Genomic DNA, 22,173 nt, shown 5'->3' on the forward strand with positions numbered 1-22,173 from the left:
CTCCCACTTAGAAAATGTTTTGTGTTTTGTTTTCTACCAAAGTGGCTAATTTCACACTTATTTACATTTATATTCCATCTACCATGTTCTAGTCTATTAACTTTGCCTGTCCAAATCCTTTTGAAGCCCCCTTCCAACCTCAAAGCTTGCATTCCACCTAGTTTGGTGCTACCAGATTTGGGAGTGTGAGAAATGGTCTCCGCATCTAAATTATTTGAATAGATTGTGAGCATTGGTGGACCCAGCATTGGACCTTGTGATACCCACTAGAAACAGCCTATCATCCTGAGAATGTGATGTTTATTCCACTTCACTCTGCTTTCTGTTTATTAACCAATCCTCAATCGTACTAGTAAATTCCCTCCCACACACGTATTAATTTTATTTACTAACCATCTGTTTGAGACTTTATCCAAAGATTTCTGAAAATCCCTCCAAAATCTGTTACCCTCCCACCTACAGACACCAGGCCCCTGGTGCTGTGAGGCAGCAGGGCTAACCACTGAGCCACCATGCCACTTTAAATCAAATTTCATACTGAAGTCCCTGCATTGATTACAGGAACATCATTGACCAGACTGCATTTCAGTCAATGTTTTCCTGGTCTGGAGTACACCCCTTAGGCACCCTGACATCAAACCAAGTCTCACATGTGACCTGTTGTTTTACTAGAACATTTTTTTAAACATTTAACATTTTTCTAATCAATCTGTTCAGAGATTAAAGTCATAGTCATAGAGATGACTAGGGTAGGTATCGGTCCAGTCAAGGATAGTAGTGGGAAGTTGTGTGTGGAGGCGGAGGAGATTGGAGAGACACTAAATCAATACTTTTCATCAGTATTCACTCAGGAACAGGACACTGTTGCTGATGTGAATATGGAGTCACAAATGATTAGAATGGATGGCCTGGAAATATGCAGGGAAGAGGTTCTGGGAATATTGGAGAGGATGAAAATAGATAAGTCTCCTGGGCCTGATGGCATTTACCCTAGGATCCTATGGGAAGCTAGGGAGGAGATAGCAGAGCCATTGGCCTGGATTTTTATGTCGTCATTGTCAACGGGAATAGTACCAGAGGACTGGAGGATAGCGAATGTGGTCCCCTTGTTCAAGAAAGGGAGTAGGGATAGCCCTAGTAACTATAGGCCAGTGAGTCTGACTTCAGTGGTGGGCAAAGTCTTAGAGAGAATGGTAAGGGATAAGATTTATGAACATTTGGATAGGAACAACGTGATCAAGGATAGCCAGCATGGTTTTGTGAAGGGCAGGTCGTGCCTCACAAACCTTATTGAGTTCTTTGAGAAGGTGACTAAGGAAGTGGACGAGGGTAAAGCAGTAGATGTTGTGTATATGGATTTTAGTAAGGCGTTCGATAAGGTTCCCCATGGTAGGCTAATGCTAAAACTACGGAGGTATGGCATTGAGGATACATTAGAGGTTTGGATTAGGAATTGGCTGGCTGGAAGGAGACAGAGGGTAGTAGTTGATGGACTATGTTCATCTTGGAGTGCAGTTACTAGCGGTGTACTGCAAGGATCTGTTTTGGGACCATTGCTTTTTGTTATCTTTATAAATGATCTAGAGGAAGGGCTTGAAAGCTGGGTAAGCAAGTTTGCGGATGACACAAAAGTCGGTGGAGTTGTGGATAGTGAGGAAGGAAGTGGTAGGTTACAGCGGGATATAGATAAGTTGCAGAGCTGGGCAGAAATGTGGCAAATGGAATTCAATGTAGCTAAGTGTGAAGTCATTCACTTTGGTAGGAGTAACAAGAAGATGGATTACTGGGCTAATGGTAGGCTACTTGGTAGTGTGGATGAGCAGAGGGATCTTGGTGTCCATGTACACAGATCTCTGAAAGTTGCCACCCAGGTAAATAGTGCTGTGAGGAAGGCATATGGTGTACTGGGCTTTATTGGTAGAGGAATTGAGTTCCGGAGTCCTGAGGTCATGTTGCAACTGTATAAGACTCTGGTGCGGCCTCATCTGGAGTATTGTGTGCAGTTTTGGTCGCCATACTATAGGAAGGATGTGGAGGCATTGGAACGAGTGCAGAGGAGGTTTACCAGGATGTTGCCTGGAATGGTAGGAAAATCTTATGAGGAAAGGCTGAGGCACTTGGGGCTGTTCTCATTGGAGAAGAGAAGGTTTAGGGGAGATTTGATAGAGGTGTATAAGATGATTAGGGGTTTAGATAGGGTCGACACTGAGAACCTTTTACCGCTAATGGAGTCAGGTGTTACTAGGGGACACATCTTTAAATTAAGGGGTGGTAGGTATAGGACAGATGTTAGGGGTAGATTCTTTACACAGCAGGTTGTGAGTTCATGGAATGCCCTGCCAGTAGCAGTGGTGAACTCTCCTTCTTTATGGTCATTTAAGCGGGCATTGGATAGGCATTTGGAAGTTATTGGGCTAGTGTAGGTTAGGTAGGATTCGGTCGGCGCAACATCGAGGGCCGAAGGGCCTGTACTGCGCTGTATCTTTCTATGTTCTATGTTCTAGATGTACAGCATGGAAACAGATCCTTCAGTCCAACTTGTCCATGCCATCCAGATATCCCAACCCAATCTGGTCCCACCTGCCAGCACCCAGCCCATATTCCTCCAAACACTTCCTATTCGTAGACCCTTCCAGATGCCTTTTAAGTGTTGCAATTGGGTTAGCCTCCACCACTTCCTCTGGCAGCTTGTTCCATTTGTGTACCACCCTCTGCGTAAAAAGGTTGCACTTTAGGTCTGTTTTGTATCTTTCCCTTTCACCCTAAACCTATGACCTCTAGTCCTTGACTCCCCCACCCCAGGGAAGAGACTTTGTCTATTTATCTTGTCCATGCCCCTCATGATTTTATAAACCGCTAAGGTCTCCGACACTCCAGGAAAAATAACCCCAGCCTATTATTCCTAGGTTTGTAATAACATCTCTGAACAGATTGATTAGAAAAATGTTAAATTTTTTTAAAAATGTCCTAGTAAAACAACAGATCACATGTGAGACTTGGTTTGATGTCAGGGTGCCTAAGGGGTGTACTCCAGACCAGGAAAACATTGACTGAAATGCAGTCTGGTCAATGATGTTCCTGTAATCAATGCAGGGACTTCAGTATGAAATTTGATTTAAAGTGGCATGGTGGCTCAGTGGTTAGCCCTGCTGCCTCTCAGCACCAGGGACCTGGGATCGATTCCAGCCTATTAGATTGGAAAGAGTGGGTAGCGAGTCAACTTTGCTGTGAAGTGGAGTGGGAGATCTTGGTATAGAGCAGTGAATTCTATATAAAGCAGCACATGAGAAAGGTGAACTCTGTATAAAGCAGCATGAGACAAAAGAGCTCCACATGACAACACTGGACTCTGCATAAAGCAGCGCAGGAGGAGAGTGGTGAACCCCATGTACAGTTGTGAGGAAAGCTGAACAGGGTGGGGGGATGCTGGTAGACAATGTCTTTAAATAACTCTAAATTAGAAATTCACCTAATCTTGGATTCAGGTGCTATTTCTACAGTTTTCACGAATTAAACTGCAGCAGTTCATTAGATAAATAGCGTAAAGTATAGGTTTTGGACTGTAGTGAATTGTTTGGAACAGAAGAAGATCCTTAATATAATTAATGTCCTTTAAAGGAGTACCTAATGAGTTTAATCTAAAGGGGAGTCAGGGCAACAGAGCTCACACCCATGAAATGAACCTCCAGGGCTATGTTGAAAGTTATAGACTCTTCTAGTGTCCCAAATGACCATGTGCAGGAAGTGGCTAACTGCATTTTGGAGTTGAAGTGGTACGTGGATTCACCTGTGGTGAATATGTGATGCTGAGATTATTGTGGACAGCAAATTCAGTGAGCTGATCATTCCACAAGGTAAAGACATAACAGGCAGAAAGTGACCACAAAGCATAGTAGAGCAGGCAATGCAGAAGACCTCTGTGGATGATTTCCTCCTCCCGCGTGCCCCCCCCCAACCTGATCTAACACATGTACTATTGTGGATACTGCTGGGGAGAGTTCTTGGAATAGCAGCAGGAACCAGGTCCATGGTGACTGTGCTACACAAGATGGGAGGAAGCAGAATGGCACCGCTATCTTGAAGAGAGATTCGATAGCAAAGGGATCAGCCAAGTATTTCTGCTACTGCAAAATAAATCTTGAATTATATCTTGCATTCTTGATGCCACTGTCAAGGATGGTGAAAAAAATAGAATAGGAAAGGTCTTACAAAAGAAATTAAAGAATAATATTAGATTCAACGATTGACCATATAAGATTGCCAGGAAATCAGCAAGCCTGAGGACTGGGAGCAGTTTATAATTCAGTAAAAGGGGACAAAAAGATTGATTAAAAGAGGGGAAATCAGAATAAGAGTAAACTTGAAGGAAATATAATGAATGACTGTAAAAGCTTCTATGTATGCATGAAGAGAAAAATATTAGAACGCAGAACAGACCCTTCAGCCCTCTGTTGAGCTATTCTCAGCTCGTCCCCTAAACTGTCCCAAAATCATCCATGTGCTTATCTAAGGATTGTTTCAATCTCCCTAATGTGGCTGAGTTGACTACATTAGCAGGTAGGGCATTCCATGCCCGTACCACTCTCCGCGTAAAGAACCTGCCTCTGACATCTGTCTTAAATCTATCACCCCTCAATTTGTAGTTATGCCCCCTTGTACCAGCTGACGTCATCATCCTAGGAAAAAGACTTTCACTGTCTACCCTATCTAATCCTGTGATCATCGTGTATGTCTCTATCAAATCCCCTCTTAACTGCCGCCTTTCCAATGAGAACAGACCCAAGTCTCTCAGCCTTTCCTCATAAGACCTTCTCTCCAGACCAGGCATCCTGGTAAATCTCCTCTGCACCTTTTCCAATGCTTCCACATCCTTCCCAAAATGTGGGGACCAAAACTGTACACAATACTCCAAGTGTGGCCACATCAGCATTTTGTATAGTTGCAGCATGATATTGCAGCTCCGGAACTCAATCCCTCTACGAATGAAACCTTACACACCGTATACCTTCTTAACAGTGCTATCCACCTGGGTGCCAACTTTCAGGGATCTGCGTACATGGACTCCAAGATCCCTCTGCACATCCACACTAGCATGAATCTTTCCATTGACCCAGTACTCTGCCTTCCTGTTATTCTTCCCACAGTGTATCACCTCACATTTAACTGCATTGAACTCCATTTGCCACCTCTCAGCCCAATTCTGCAGTTTATCCAAGTTCCCCTGCAACCTGTAACATTCTTCCAAACTGTCCACTACTCCACCGACTTTAGTGTCATCTGCAAATTTACTAATGCATCCACCTATGCCTGCGTCTAACTCATTTATAAAAATGACAAACGGCAGTGATCCCAAAACTGATGCTTGTGATACACCACTAAGTAACCGGACTCCAGACTGAATGTTTTCCATCAACCACCACTCGCTGCCTTCTTTCAGAAAGCCAGTTTCTAATCCAAACTGTTAAATCACCCTCAATTCCATGCCTCTGCATTTTCTCCAACAGCCTTCCCTGTGGAACCTTATCAAAGGTTTTAGTGAAGTCCATGTATACCACGTCAACTGCCCTACTCTCCTCTACATGCTTGGTCACCTTCTCAAAAGACTGAGGTTTATGAGACACGACCTGCCTAACGAACCATGTTGACTATCTGAAATCAAATTGTTGCTTGCTAGATGATTATAAAGCTTACCTCTTATAATCCTTTCCAAAACCTTTCCTACAACAGAAGTAAGGCTCACTGGTCTATAATTACCTGGGTCATCTCTACTGCCCTCCTTGAACAAGGGCACAACATGTTCAATCCTCCAGTCCTCTGGTACTAAGCCTGTAGACAATGACTACTCAAATATCAAAACCAAAGGCTCTGCTATCTCCTCCCTAACTTCCCAGAGAAATCGCTGATAAATCCCATCCGGCCCAGGGGATTTGTCTACTTTCACTCCTTCTAGAATTGATAACACCTGTTCATAACTAACCTCAATCCTTTCTGGTCTAATATCTCATACCTCATTCTTCTCCTCCTCAATATTCTCCTTTTCCTGAGTGAAAACTGATGAAAAATGTTCGTTTAGCACCTCTCTGATCTCCACAGGTCCACACTCAACTTCCCACTTCTGTCTTTGACTGGTCCTATTCCTACCCTAATCATCCTTTTATTCCTCACATACCTATAGGAAGCTTTGGGGTTCTCCTTTATTGTATTTGCTAAAGACTGCTCGTGTCCTCTCTTTGCTCTTTTTAAGTTTCTCTTTAAATCCTTCCTATCTGATCTGTAACTCTCCATCGCCTCAGCTGAACCATCTTGCCTCATCAACACAAGCCTCCTCTTTGTTAACAAGAGATGCAATTTCAGTAGTAAACCACAGTTTCCCTTACTTTATCACTTCCTGCCTGCCTGACGGGGACAAACCTATCAAGCGCACACAATATCTGTTCCTTAAACCAGCTCCACATTTCCATTGTCTGCATTCCCTGCATTTTGCTACCCCATTCTATGCAGCCTAATTCTTGCCTAATTGCATTATAATTGCCCATCAATAAACTCTTGACCTGTGGCATGTACCTATCCCTTTCCATTGCTAAGCTAAACATAACTGAATTATGGTCACTGTCTCCAAAGTGCTCACCTACAAATAAATTAAATTGCCAAGCACCAGGTCCAGTGTGGCCTCCCCTCTTGTCGCCCCTTCGACATACTGTGTCAGGAAACCCTCCTGTACACTTTGGACAAAAACTGATCAGTCCGATGTACTAGAGTTATAGCATTTCTAGTCAGGGTTGGGGAAGTTAAAGTCCCCCATAATGACCACCCTGTTCCTTTCACTCCTACCCAGAATGATGTTGCTAATCCCCTCTTCCACCTCCCTGGAACTCTGCGGAGGCCTATAAAAAAAACTCCAAGCAGTGTGACCTCTCCTCTCCTGTTTCTAACCTCAGCCCACACTACTTCAGTGGATGAGCGCTCATCAAAAGTTCTCTCAGCCACCATTATACTATCCCTGATAGTATGAGTGAAGACAAACATAGTTCCCTTATAGTCAGAAATTGGGAAATTATAATGGAGAACAAAGAAATGGCAGAAGAAATAGCCACATTTTTGACTTTTTTTCATAAAAGAGGACACACAATTTCCCAGAAATGTTAGGAAACCAAAGATCTGGTGAGAGGGAGGAATTAAAGAAAATCCATATTTAGTTTTTTTTTTCAAAAAGTGGAGAATTAAAGGGGTTCACGGCTGACAAAATCCCAGGGCCTGATAATCTGTATCCTAGATCACTATTGGAAAAGGCCCTGAATATATTGGATACTCTGGTCATCTTCCAAAATTCTACAGAGTCTGGAGCAATTCCTTCAGATTGGAGGATGGCAAATGTTACCACACTGTTTTTAAAAAAAGACAAAAAACAATTAATGATCATTTACCACTCATTAGTGGGGAAAATGCAAGAGTTTATAATAAAAGACATGATAACAGAAGAAAAACATGAAGAATTGCAAATTCTATAAATCAGAAATAAAAGCAAATTGCAGGGAAAGCTCAGCAGTTCTGCCAGCATCTGTGGAGAGAAATCAGTTAACATTTCCGGTCAAGTGACCCTTCTTCTGAACATCCTTATAACTGAATGCTTGAAAGCATTAATGGGATTAACCAAAGTTGTCATTGCGTTATGAAAGAGAAATCCTGTTCAACTAATCTACTAGAGTTTTCTTGAGGATGTAATTAGTTGAATACCTATACGAGAATTTGTGGGTATGGTCTATTTGGAAAGCTGTTGATCAAGTACACATTCACAGAGAGTGAAGACAGTGGGACTAATTCTAAAGCTCTGCCAGTGAGCTGGCACATATATGATGGGCCAAATGGTCTTAAAATTGTTTGATTCTATGCATAAAAATAGCCTGCAATGAAGTACCCAAGTCTGTATGAATGCTGTGATTACTGGAATGACATTACACCATCAGGACATTGTAGCAGTTCTGCCTTTATTTCCCACAACAGAAGATGTCCTTGACACCACTATCTACAGATAGAAGTCCATGTTATTGGGATGTTATATAGTCACAGAACAATCCGTGCGCAAGTGGTAAATGCCTATTTGTTATTCAGGGGTGGGCAGAAGGGAATAATCACAGCTGAACTGTCATCAGTCTCAGCATCAAGTCACAATTCTGCTTTGTAGTCTGCCAGGGGTTTTAATGCTAGGTATGTTTCTATTTGCTATGACCTAATCATAGAATCCCTACATTGTGGAAACAGACCATTTGGTCTTTTGAGTCCACACTGACCCTCCAAAGAGCATCCCTATCCCTGTAACCCTGCATTTTTCCGTGGCTAATCCATCTAGCCTGCTTATCCCTGGAAATTATGGGTAATTTAGCATAGCCATTCCACCTAACCTGCTCATTTTTAGACTATGGGAGGAAATCAGAGCACCTGGACGAAATACACATAGACATTTGGAGAAAGTGCAAACTCCACACAGACAGTCGCCAAAGCTGGGATTGAACCTGGGTCTCTGGCACTGTAAGGCAGCAGTGCTAACCACTGGGCCGCCTTAATGTGATTTCTTTGTTTTATATTTGGCTTCATTAGATTTTTTTTTAATAATGATTAAAGTTGAAAATGATAACAGATCCTCTGTCGAATATCACCTGTTGGTGGAAACTGAAAAAATGCACCTTGTGTTCATTCTGCTCCTCGTGTATTCATTTATGTCTATATTATTAAAGGAAGGCCTAGGTCACTTTACATGTGCCTTCAAAGGAGTGGCATATATTTACTACAATTTGGTGCACCATATCCCTCCTTAATTCTACTGGTCGATCCTATACTGCATGGCTTTATTTGTTTCTTAAACTTGATCTCATTTCTGTTATGTAGCCAGTCTATTATCAGTTACTATAAGGATTTTAAAATATTAATCAAGACCTACTTTCCTTCCTGTCCAATGAGTGAATCTCAATCAAATGATTTGTCGTTCTTCCATTCAGGCTACTGCCTGTAAACTACCTCTGTGAGAGTGAAGGGATTTGCTTGTTAAGCTACTTAATCTTTTTTTCTGCTCTACTGAAGTACTAGAGACTAGAAGCTAGAAATAAATGCACAAGCAATGTAAATAAACAGTATTACAATTGCAATGAAAGAGACTTTGAAAACCAGATGGAAATTGAATGAAGAAAGAAAGTGACTGAAAAATTGCAAAATATAATGATCCTATTCTTAATATTGTATTAGGAATGCTGAGAACAGAAGTGAAAATTGAGAAAAATAGCATTCTGTTGATTTTACTATAGGATCTTTCTGCATTATGTTAAACTGATATGTTGGTTGCAGAATAATTTGAGAATGAACTGATTTGACTCAATTGTCAATTAATTTAACTTTTATGGTCAGTTGAGTGAGCTGTACCTGACTTGAATATACGTTTTTCTGCCAAAATCCTTTTAAAACCAGATGAATTCTGAAATAGTATTGAGTAACTGAGCAGTTTTTCTGTCTATTTAAGAAAACAAGAATTTCTGATTAAAGTACATTTTTATAAATGTTGATCAATTATTTGTGCTATATAACATTTAATATTTGTTTGAAAATGCTTACAAGATGTCTAATTTTTGTTTCTCTCATGACAGTGGCCCTAACCGTGGACACTATATAACTATTGTGAAAAGCCATGGCTTCTGGCTTTTGTTTGACGATGATATTGTCGAGGTTAGTCTTGTAAATATTTATGCTTTATAATAATTTCAAGTTGGCAGAAAAGACTTTCATCTATCATGGGGCCAACGCACAGTGTGGAAAACCAGGTAGGCTGGATTTTGCATCCATAGTGAATCCAGCCTGATTATTTTCCTGGCTTTTTAAATTAACAATAGGCAAGTCTGCCAGGCTACTTAAAGAGCATGAGATTCCTGCTTGATTTATCACCCCCTCCAACTACCGCCACCATGCTTCGCTCCACTGATAATCCCTACCCATATAAGGGATGATTTATCCCAAGAACACTGAGTCAATCATAAACAGCTAAACTGTCCCAGTCCTGTGACATTTTCCCCCTCAGAATTACTCATGATGGGATGTGCCAGTTGGTGGAAGGCTGAGCGTACAGGCTTGGTTATTGTTTTCTTTCATGATAGACTTTACATGAAAGCCTTTTTTTTTGGCTTTTCACAAATTCAAATCATTTTCTGAGAATACAGTTAATTGACAGTTTGCAAATCACCTGCAGGAATAGCATGCCATTGATGCGATGCTTTCTAATTAAGCAAAAGATTGCTGGAAAGAAAAACTTAAGTTTTTCATTTTGCAATTATCAGTTCAATACTAATTAAACCGAAAACCAGCATTAACGCCAACGTTTTCAAGGATAATGCTGACTTAGTTGGTAATGGACTACCATATTGGGAGTTCACATGGCTGCATGTTGCATGAGAACAAAGCTGAGAACACCTAATTCTGTGGACTAAAGTTAACTAACTACTACTTACTGCTTCCTTCATTTGAGACTGTTTTCATGTCAGTCAAATACTATTGTATTCTCAAGGTCTGTGAAGGTTAAGGTGAACTATAATCACCACCTTGCCCTCTTCTGACAACTTTTGCATTGTGTAAATATGGGCAAGTTGTCTATTTTTATGCTGTGCATCTGAGTTGTATTAACTTTCACCACAAGTTTTTTTTTAAAAATATAGTCAGTTATGCTATAACATGGTAGTTCTGTTCTCGTGCAACCCTGTGTTATAAGAAAATTGTGTAATAGCAATACCATTTAAATTATTGGGGCCAGAATGTGTTATAACCAGTACCCACTTTAAAAGTTTAAGCTATAGAAACAGTGTCCCCAATTCATCAATCATATTATAGCGAGTTCGCATTAACAAAAACCATGTTATAGCAGAACAACCTGTATAATGCCGTAACTCATTTTGGGTATGATCAGTATGTTCCTAATGAAAGTGGATAGAAACATAAAACCTAGGTACATAAAAGCAAGTTTGTCTCCCAGCAGTCAAATCCCTGGAGTAAATTGAAAAATAGTGAGGTTTACTATTCTTAACAGAAGCTGGCTGAAATCTTAGTTGAGAGATTGTAGTTCAACTCTGTTATTTCCTTCTCCTTGGCACTGCTCTTATTATCATGATCTACTGACTATCAGTCTGTAATTTTGCATAAGAAAACATAGATTTCATAAAGCTACCCAAAGAGTAACTGGTTCCATGGAACTGCACCCCAGCAAAATATCCATGTCTGGAAGCTTGAAATACAAAGAAAAAATAGAAAACTTGCTTTCTTTTTAGAAATCTAAGAAATTTTAAGATTTACTATAGTAAATAACCACATTTGCAAAAATTTGTAATAATTGGACCAAACTTCTGTTCTGTGTACAACCGCATTATATTTGGCCCATCATGTCACTGCTGCTCTTTTCCTTCACGTGGCATCTAGTCTAATCCACCTTGTGGTTTCCAATTAGTTTGACTTTAGTCCATTGTTATTTATTATGTATTTTTTCCAACCACGTACCCTTGACCTTTTATTGATTTCCTTTCTGTTGTAACAAATTTTGATTTTATTGTGGTTACCTTTTCCCAAATGTTTTGCTATCATTAAGTCATTTCTGTACTCTATCACTTGGCCTATTCAACTGCTAAAAAAGCAGAATCTAACTGTCAGTCTCACCAAGTTTTGAAGCCTAGATGTTGAGACATTTGCATAAAATATAAATTGGATATAAACAGTTCAAAATTTCAGTTAAAGGGATCATGCCCCAAATTCTAACTTTGCAGTCCTTCACCCCTCCACACAAAGCTCCCTCTGCTGTGCTCATTCTAAATTTTACTAGAATGGACAAGGGTTATGGAGAAAATTAATTTTGAATCTTATTAATAGGTATGTTATATGTGCCAAAGGAGCATCGAGAATGTGGCCCACCTCCTCAACTTTTCAGTTAGACGCTACATACATTACTGGAAATACCCAGATACATTGACATCCTTGGGAATTGCCCAGGAAGTTTCAACTTATGACAAGCTACTTCTCCTTTCCCCAGTACCTTTTGCAAATGTCTTTGACTCTGAATTAGTGTCAGAAACTTTGGTCCATAATTACAGAAATAAACCCCAATCACTAGCATTGTTCACTACCGCCAACTCAATCTGACTATGCTCGCTCCATCTGCCAACCTTCCACCCTATACTATGAAAGGATTCTTTGTGTGAGAACTGTGGGAACATTTTGTTGTGCTGAAAATACATGTTGTAAAGTTTGGTGAGTTGTATTTTGAAATAAATTCTTGTGATAACGAATTGTTTTATCCAGCTGCAGATGTTAAGGGTGCCCAAATCTGAGTGCAGCTGTATGTTAGATTAACATGTAATATATTTATTTGATTGTATCAAAAAAATTTACATTTTTAAAGTAATGAGGCTACTGCAATCTGTGGTGAAGCAGTGATTGGCGATTGCTCATGTTTAGATAACTGTAAATGTAAAGTTGCAGGAATTTTCACAGTTAATGTATTTTATTACTTGAACATACTTGTTTTTTTCTGGTTATATTTGAAATTCTTAAAATTATTGAAGAATTCTATTTCTTTTACAGAAAATTGATGCTCAAGCTATTGAAGAATTCTATGGTCTGACTTCGGACATTTCAAAAAACTCAGAGTCTGGATATATTTTATTTTATCAATCAAGAGAATAAATTGTAAAGTACTGGCCTTGATAATCAGGTAGATAAAGAGTTAATTAGTTCAAAAGTGCTCAGGCCATTGCCAACTGGTTAGAACATATAGTGCTTTCAGGGCCCTTGTCTAGGGCATCAGAACAGGATTTATGGTCGTATTCCAGGCATTTGTCAGCTACTAGCAAATGGGATCTTACAAAAGAGTTCTGTAAGTCAGCAATTTTGGCAAGGGAATATCCAGTCAAAATACTAACAAAGGTAATGCAAGTATGCATGCAAGTCTTCCCTAATATATGAAATTAAGCCAATAGTTATGATAGTGTTCCAGATTTTGTTCACTGAGGTGCATTTTCTTTTACTGATCCCAGATGCTTGTGTTTTTAAACTAATATCAGACCTTGGTGAAGAGATCATTTATTTTCCCTCTTCTTCATCTGCTTCGAAAACTGTTGTTGGAGTGGAAGTTTGCCTGTCTAAAATGATTGTTAATTCATTGGATTTTAGAGCAGAATTAATTAATTGTATTCTGATTGATAATGTGTCTATTTCAATGTAAATGCAAATAAAACTGCATTATAGTTTCATAGTTTTTAAAAAAAATATTAACTGCCCTTTAAAAGCAGTCTGCTATCTAGTGGATATATATCACAGAAAATGTAACTTGATTAGCTTGGTTCATTTAGTCTTATCAGCAGCAAAATGGTTATGGATTCTGACTTTTGCATGTGTAATAAGTTCCTGTCTGCTGAAAGATCAAAAGCGGTAGAACACATCACAGATACGCATTATTTTATTCTAATATACAGTGAAATCAGTTTCAAGCTGAATTTGGACCTCATGAGCAGTCACTTTTAAGTGCTGTGGTATTTAATTGTTTAGGTTTATATTCTATAATGGGAAGACACCTATAGCTGGATAGTACTAGAGGATCATATTGATCGTTGTTAATGATCAAGTATATTATATGTTTTTTTTTCTTTGGAACGTTTTCTGGTGTTTTGTTTTAAGCATATCATTTATGGGATTACAATAAATGTATTAGATGGAATAGAATGGTATTTCTGCCAGAGATTTGAGAATTACAGTAACTTATCTTTGGCAAAGCGAGTAAACATGTTGGATGGCATATATACTTTTAAAAGGAGCAAAAAGTGCTCCATCTCAAAACTGAAATCTGATTCTGTGTACTATACAGTTGAAAATATTTATGTTTAATATACTGTAAGTTTGTGTCTATTAATTTTATTAACTATTTAGATTATGGTTCTGATCAGATTAGATTTGTTTATACAGTACTAATCAAATGAAAGTGCTTCTTTATTCAAAATCTGACAACTAACATTTTCTGTTCACAAATTTGCGGCTTCTTTCTCTTTGGATTTTTATTCATTGTTCTCTTAATTGTTTGTAAATTCACATTTCTAGATAGTCCACATCAGAATGATTTGGTATAGAGGTATTGCTCACAAGAAACCTTAAATTTTAAAACAGCAAACTGTATTACATCAGCTTCCTGTTTCCCCTCTCTCCAAATATTATCATGGCGATTTGTTGCTTCTATTGTTATAATTGTTTACTTACGTTAGAAATTCATCATTTAAATGGAATATTTTAAAAGTAAAAGTAATAGAAATCTAGTGGAATAGGAAACTTCCAAAAGATTTTTCCTTTGTTTACCTTTACAAGTGGAGTGTAGTACAGTAGAAGAAAGGCAGCAGAGACAGTTTGTTAACCATCTTTTTATAGCCTTTTATGCGATCTATGTTTGTAAACCTCATTTTACATTATTCACTTGGCACGTTTAAATTTTCTAGTTACTATCTTTACAGTTCTTTCACATTTAACTTTAAAGGGAGCCTTTATTATTTGGCTGGAATGCTTCTGCAATTGAATTATCCTGGATATGAATTCATGTGCTTCCCTAATTTTAAGATCTATTTTATAAATGAATTTATTATTACCAACAACTATAGCATTTGCTTTATACTGCCTAGTAATATTACACATTTTCTATAAAGTCAGCGTCAAACTTAACAAAAAGCCTTCTTTGGCCATTTAATTTGCTAAGGGAAGGAAAATCCATGCTAGGTAAAATTATTTCTCTTGATTCACCATACAGAGAAATCACAGTTGTCATATGGATTTGTTAAATCCAAGTTTTGTAAATGAAGGAAAATATGGTCATTATTCTTTATTCTCTTATTAACTTATTCTGTAGAATAGTTGTTTTTTTAAATCTATGGAACCTATTTAAGTGATATCCTGAAACTGTCTCCTTGTGTGAAAAAAGGCTTTTCTGAATATATTGCAGGACTTTTCAGCATTGGTGTTAGTAGGTATTACAGTTTCATTGATAATGGTAGCCAAGACATTTGAACTGTTTGCTGCATGAATTGATTAAAGCTTGTTGGATTTATCCATAGTTTTTAGACTTGGGTTAGATCGGATAGACCTTTAGGAAGCAAAATACACCTATGCTCCTTACTCGTAGGTGGTGTCCTAGTCAGATTTTGATTGGAATTCCTACACTTCCCCACCTTAGTCTCAGTCATGGAGTTTTGACCTTTAGTTGCAAAGATGCTATTGTAAAATTGGTGAAATGTATAAAGTTTAATCCTTTTTTTCATCATCAATAAAGATTTAGATGAAGATAATCTAACTTTGCTGAAATCAACTGGTCTTGATACTATTTGAGCCTGATGACTGTCAGACTTGAGGGTGCTAATGCAGGATTCATTATCTTCCCTTTGTCTTACTGAGCTTAGATTAAATATTAAACTAGCCAATGATAGCATGTGGTGACCCTTAGACAAACATTGACTCTCCATATGGTTGGGCGATCGAGATTGTCAAATACCTATGCCTTTCATTTCAGATGCTCTTCCTATTTTCTTGTTTCACATGTTCAAGTAAGTCACTTGCTTGGAATTCACATTCTAGTTCAAGCATGATTTGAGTGTATAAGTGTTTGCTGACAGAATCCTCTCTTGATTTATGAATAGCTCTCATTCTGAAACAAAGTTTTTAAGATGGCATTATTTTGCAGAGGTCTTTAGGAAGTTGCTCTTCCCAGATTTGAGAAGGTCTGAGAAGCATTTCTTTTTGAGCTTGGGTACAGGAGGAATAAAGGAAACATGAGCATAGATTGGCTCCTGCATTTGGATCTTAAAAATATTTCGTGCCACATAAATTACTTAAGCCTCAATATCAAGGAATTAGCTGCTAGCAAGAATCAATGTTTCCTTTTTTTTCAGCTCTTGCTCACTTTCTATCTTGTTTTATAATGGTGGTTTGCCCTAGCTTAGAGCATCTCTTTTGTTTTCGCTTTGATCATTCACTGGTGATCACTACTAAAGATTGTGAGCAGCTGTTCAGCCAATTATTTTTATTGGAAAGACCAAGCTGTCTACCATAGCCAACATAGTACTGTGCCTTTCTGTTTTTGTTTGATTTCCAGTATCCACAATTCTCGTTTTATTTTAGTGTTTAACTCTCAGCATTCTTTAGTTTTGCAGTTTGCGCACCTGGTCTCCTCTTTTGTGATAGCACGATTCCTTCAAGTGAGTTCAAGTAACACTCCTTTTTGCAATGGTTGCAAATGCTTTGAATTCCAACATACTGATCAACAAGAAATTAGTATGTGGTTTGAAATTGTCTTCTGATGCAAGTATTAAATGGATAATAGTTAGGCATAGTGCTACAGTCTGATTTCCCCTACTATTCCAAGACAGTCTGTTTTCACTGAAGACAAACTCAGATTAGAATTTGGGACAACTAGACTATATGAAAAGGACAGGATCAGGCTATGTACAATAAAAAATAATTTAAATAATAACAAACCAATGTGAGCCTGTAATAAGCAAGACTGTCAGTGACACTGAGCAAGACATGCTTGATTTTCTATTTTTAATAATTTTTAAAATAACTTTTTTCATAATTACCTTTGTTCAACAGGTTTCAAGGAAGATGCATTTTGTAGTTATGTGAAACGATGCTGCTCTTGGGAAAAGGAAATGTAGTTAACTGTTCAGCCCCTTCAGATTATTTCACCAATTAGTTGGACTATGGCTTTTCTATATTTCAACTGTTTGCCTTAGCTCCCTTGAAACCTATTTCCAATAGAAATATGTTTTCTGTTCGCACTCATGCTTGCGTTCAAAGCTTTTTATGGTGGTGAGGTTGGGAAGCAGGAAAGGTTTGAAGAATTCCTGATTTTCACATCCCTTTCACTTTAAATTGGCCTAGCTCTAATTTTAAGAATTTTCTTTTTACAATGATTGCAAAAGCTCTGTTTAATTCTATTTGTACCTACCTAGTTAGATCCCATTATTATTTTGCATTCTTGATTGTGAATCCTCAACCTTTTAAACTTTAGATAATGAAAAAGAAGTTTATGCAACCTGTCTTTATAACTGAACTCTTTAAGTTCTGGAAAATCTACATTCCATCTGCTATGCTGTCTCTGAGCTCCAGTGACTAGCTCACAGCATATGTTAAGCTTAGATTTACATCTGTGCAGTCTCATGGTTATATGGCACAATTTCTAGATCTCAAGTTTCAGAAGATTGTGATTAATTCAACTGAACATCTTGAAGTAGAAAATATCAGTCTCTAGCGATTCGTATCATGAGTCCAATTATTTTCTCCAATACCATTTTTAAAAAAACAATTCCTAGATTAAATCCAGTAAGTTTTTCCTTTAAACTTATTGTGTGATTAAAACTGAATTTGTATTTGACCTGTCCTTCCATGATGTACTAGATATATTTTCCTAAGTTGGCCATTTTCATATGTTCTTTCTATTTTAATAAAAACACTTGAAATTTTCTTTTAGATTCCATTCAAGCTTTTTTACTATTAGATTTTTATCTCCTTTTGTTGATTTTTTTAGAGTCCCCTGGTATTCTGGTTGACAAATGAAAGGTGTACAGTACCTATAAATGAACCTTTTCTTATCTGTTAGAATTTATTCTTGGAATTCTGACAACATTAAGGTTGAGCATCATCTGTCAAAGTTTAGCTGATCTCGTAGTTCACTCAGTTTTTTCGTTTTCATCTCAAGAAGTGTTGTTAAGTTCAGCAGTGAGAAGTTTAGTATCATTTGAATTCCTCAGTCCTTCCTAGTCTCGCCCCTAATATCAGGTCTCCCTACTGAGCATAGTTTATCCCATTGAGTTTTTGTACAAAGGAATATAGATTGTTTCTCATGGATCACCAGATATAAAATAGTGTATCTGAGCCCTCATTTTGAGGATGCAACTCTTGAGAGAGCAGTTTTCCTCTGTAGCTGTGACAATGACCATCTTTGACCCATGATTTTTCAGGAATCCTGTTGGTTGCTACTTAGTAGTTCTGCCTCAAGAACTCTTGAGAATTGAAATGGTTACAATTGCCTTGCAAAAGGGCAAGCTTTAGAACACAAAAATGTCTACATGATTAAGAATGATTCCAAAACACTAGGAAACCAGGCGTTCTTTCATTTTCATGGCTAACATTTTTCCTTCAAACAATACCATAAAAGCAAATATTATTTCAGCTTTTTGTTAATGTGGAATGATGTCAATCTCCAGATAAACTGTTTTAGCTTACATAAATTAATGTCGTCTATGTTTGTGGTGTGCTATGACATTTCAGGTATTTCAATCTGATTCATTATTGGCAATAGTAATTATCACTTGTAGAAGTTGCTGAATATCACTTGTCTAACAGCTAAGGTTCTCTTTATTTATGTATTGAATAAGCTTACTTGATCTATGTAAACCATTTCAATTATGTATTCTTAGAAGACACTTTCTCCACATTTCACACTGTTTGTGAACTTTGCCTTAGTTGATCTTGCTTTGATATTCCAGAAAAGCCTGTGACCCTGATCTTCTGTTGTGTTCTTTGATCTCCTGTTGCAATTTCAACTTTATATACAAATTCAGCAGCCATAACATTTTTAGTCTCTTCCAAGTTTTTTATCTCCATTAATAACTACTGAAATTATAAACAATGGTAACATAAGATCTTCCATTATGCAAATCAAAATTGTAACCGCTTTCATTACGATAGAACTTTGTGTTAGTAAAAGAATAGGCATTTGTTGGACAGGCAATTGTTTTGTAAGGCAAAACAGCTTGAGGCAAACTCGTGATAAAGTGGATATCAGCAAATTGAATCGTAAATTATATCTCTACATAAACCGTCCATTCTGAAAAATACTGTTACTTGTGCAATGGTAATATTATCTAAAATATGATTGGTTTATTTTCACAATATCTCTAAGTCAACCAGTTGGAGTGACTTTCACACTTTTGCTCATTGTCTTGATTACATAGTACAAACTGATATTAGCTCTGGTCATACACAATCAGTATTTACAGTTTGCACTTCATACCTCCAGTTTTTTTTTTAGATTTTCCAGCTTTCTGTAAATGTTTTTATTTGGAAAATGAATGAATTTTAAGTCCTATAGATATGTCTTTCTTTTGTGTAGTTTTTTAAAAACTCCGTACAAAGGCACTGGATATTTTCATCTTTGCACGCATTCTGTCTTGATACTGCATCTATAGGAATTAAGGTTTGGATCAGGATGAAGCCTTATAGTGGATTGGGATGCAGTGTCTAAGATGGCCACACTTGGTAAAAGTTTGTTAGGCAGATTATCTGGTGTTTTTTACCCAGTTGAATGGTTGAGCATTCATTTATATTTGTCAGTTGAACAATCCAATATTGGTCAATATGTGCTATATAAACGTTTAACTGTTGTTTGGTGGAGCACCGGATCTGAAACAACCTTACGAGGTCCCTGCCAGCAAATCACCTGCACTATTATTGATTTTGTAAAACAACAGTTATAAATTATGGCTCTTGCCAAAAGTCTTGCTCAGGTTCAACTGAAATGTCAAGTGACATGGTGAGTAAGTGATGGCTCAAGATGAAATTTTGGTCTCACGTGGCAGTCATGTCAGTCAATATGATTTAATTTCACTAATATGCATAACAGAATAATCACAGGACAGTACTATTCATACAATCAATATGTAGTCTATAAATTCAGAATTAGAAAATAAGTCAAGTAACTCAATTGAGATACTGTATTAGATGTTGAAGAAAGAATTGCAAAGTTGTTTTACTGAATTTTTTTCGATGAAATTATGAATTATTTGGGCCTATGGAGCATCTAAGCTGCCTTTTTGAAACCTTTGTTTGTAACTTGATGTTTTGGGAGTTTATCTGTAGGGATGTGGAATAATGATTTGGATTTTAAATATGTTAGTTTTGATATTGGTATGCATACATGCACTTGAGGAATATTGTTCGAAATAGAGACTGTTTTCCCCCCATTTGCATCTAACTAAGATGTGCCTGGCAACATATATATCAAATATTTGGCAGTGTAGGGGAAGGAGGAGGCAAATAGCTGAGACTACCATCTGCAAAGCCAGTTCTGATAAGACTGAAATCTGTACTTATACCTTCTGTCCCACATTATATTGAAGTAACTTGTGTATTAATTATTTTGATTCAGTTCAAAATCTTGCCAGTTTTGCATTTTTCTATTGTACATTCCAGCCACTGGTTGATTCATTGAGGTCTAATAATTAATCATCAAAGTTTTGCACTCATCACTCATTGGGTCTTCTGTTGTGAAGATACAGAAAAACAGTAGTTTTCAGCTCCTTTATATTCACTCCTTTTTCTTTAGTGAAAAGGCCTTTTTGTCTATTAAATCTTTTGTTTGAATAATGACCAATAAGGAAGTAATTTGACAAATCCATCCTTCTGTCTTTACTTGTAGCTCTCCTGCTAGCATGTCACCTTTTGATTCAGGGTTTAAGTACATTATCGTGTTCAGATGTTTGTGCCACAATATTGTTAATGTTTGGTCTCAACAGTATTTTTGTATGAAGTCCTTTCCTTTTAAAGTGTGGGCAGCTTTGCTATTTATTGTATTTCTTTCACTGTTAAAAGTTGGAACCTTATGATGTAACTCAATGGCTGTCATTGTTTTTAAAGAAAATGGGTTAGTGCAATTTGAATGCAACAAGGCAAGGCACATTTGGCAGGAACAAATTGCTCCAATTCAATGCTATCAATGTATCAATGTTTTGCACCTACTAGCAATAATGTAATTTCTATATGTGGTGCCATGACTTGTATAATTGCCTTCCAATCAAGACACACTGCAGTTTTTTTTTCAAAACCATCTACGCCTTTTCGAGTGCTGAAGAAGGATGCTGACTTTTTTTTTAAAAAATAGTGATCAAGTTAGCCCTTTATGGCAAGGTACCTTTTTAATGTACACACATTTTAAATCAATCGATAATACTGCTGTCATTGTTGCAATAACAAACTAAATGTTACAATCTGAGGTTAATTCAATATGATTTTTATTAGCACATCTATGTACTTGTCATTCAGTGCACACTTTATGTACCTTTTATATGTCCTAGTTTGCACACCTTGATATAAATAAATTCTGCAAAAGTCAATGTTTTGCTGATACTATTTGTTTCATTGAATGCATCTTTCTACATTGGCAGAGTCTTTGGAAGATATTAGCACAGGATTTCATTCCGCTAAATATAATATCACCATAAACATTTTTGTTCAACAATAACTATGTTGTATAATTTTGGTTTGGAGTAATTCTGTACATTTCTTACATTGGTATTGTAAAAATAATACGCAGAAACCAACTCTTGGCATTGTAATGTAAATTGGTATGTGTGAAAGATGCAAAGCCTTTTTAAGTATTGGAAAGATTAAATGAACATCAAGATCTACTTCAAGTTTTTTCAGCTACTGTAAGAATTAAATCTAAAGTTGGAGATTTTAAAGGTGCCAAACTATACTTCAGTAGCTATGTACTGGAAAGAACTTATTCACAAAGCCCTAAATGTTTATGATAGCAGTGGAAGGCAAGCTATCCAACATGGGTTTGACATTGTCATTTGCATCAGTGAAATTAGATAACCTGCTCAGGTATCAGGAAAGCTTCGGTGCATGGGCAAGTTAGTTAACACACAAACTTCAATGAACTCTTACATTCAAATTCCAAAATGTCCAGGACCTGAAGATAAATGCTACCAGCAGATAAATAATGCATTCAAGATAATGTTAGACATAAGAGGACAAAATATTGTAATTCTGGTCAACAAAACTGATAGTTTTTCATCATTGCCTGACTTTTTTTTTTGTCTAAGCAGTATTGAAATCTCACTGAATTAATTTGTATAAAAAGCAGGTTCCATGTAAAATTGCCAAGATGTCAACATTTGACTTCCAATCTAAACTATGGAATGGGAAGCTGGGAGGTATTTTAAACATTAGCATACCTGTGTATGTAAATCAACAGTGCACTTTGATTAAAATGTAATGTGCCCATTAAATGGGGAATGGTAAGAATTGACGCATACTGAACTTGTTTATAATCTGTATCTTCAATAAAATATAACATTGAACCTGTGTGATTTACTTAGGTACTGCCATGAAATATTACAT

At 37.3% G+C, this 22,173-nt stretch overlaps 1 protein-coding gene across 4 annotated transcripts in view; it reads left to right on the forward strand.

Annotated features, from left to right (window-relative positions):
* The window catches only part of usp46 (ubiquitin specific peptidase 46), a 99,842-nt gene extending 78,738 nt beyond the window's left edge, over window positions 1-21,104 (forward strand). Inside the window, exons 9-11 of one of the 4 annotated variants that reach the window (XM_060824230.1) lie at window positions 9,633-9,711; window positions 12,601-12,730; window positions 16,639-21,104. In XM_060824230.1, the coding sequence (XP_060680213.1) occupies window positions 9,633-9,711; window positions 12,601-12,702 (181 nt within the window). In that variant the 3' untranslated portion in view covers window positions 12,703-12,730; window positions 16,639-21,104. Of the gene's footprint in view, window positions 1-9,632; window positions 9,712-12,600; window positions 13,890-16,638 lie in introns of those variants that run through there. The other 3 variants (XM_060824239.1, XM_060824221.1, XM_060824247.1) reach the window with 3 other exon arrangements.
* The last annotated feature ends 1,069 nt before the right edge of the window (window positions 21,105-22,173 follow it).

This window comes from Hemiscyllium ocellatum, chromosome 1 (genome assembly GCF_020745735.1).
Source record: "Hemiscyllium ocellatum isolate sHemOce1 chromosome 1, sHemOce1.pat.X.cur, whole genome shotgun sequence".
Taxonomy (NCBI): Eukaryota; Metazoa; Chordata; class Chondrichthyes; order Orectolobiformes; family Hemiscylliidae; genus Hemiscyllium; species Hemiscyllium ocellatum.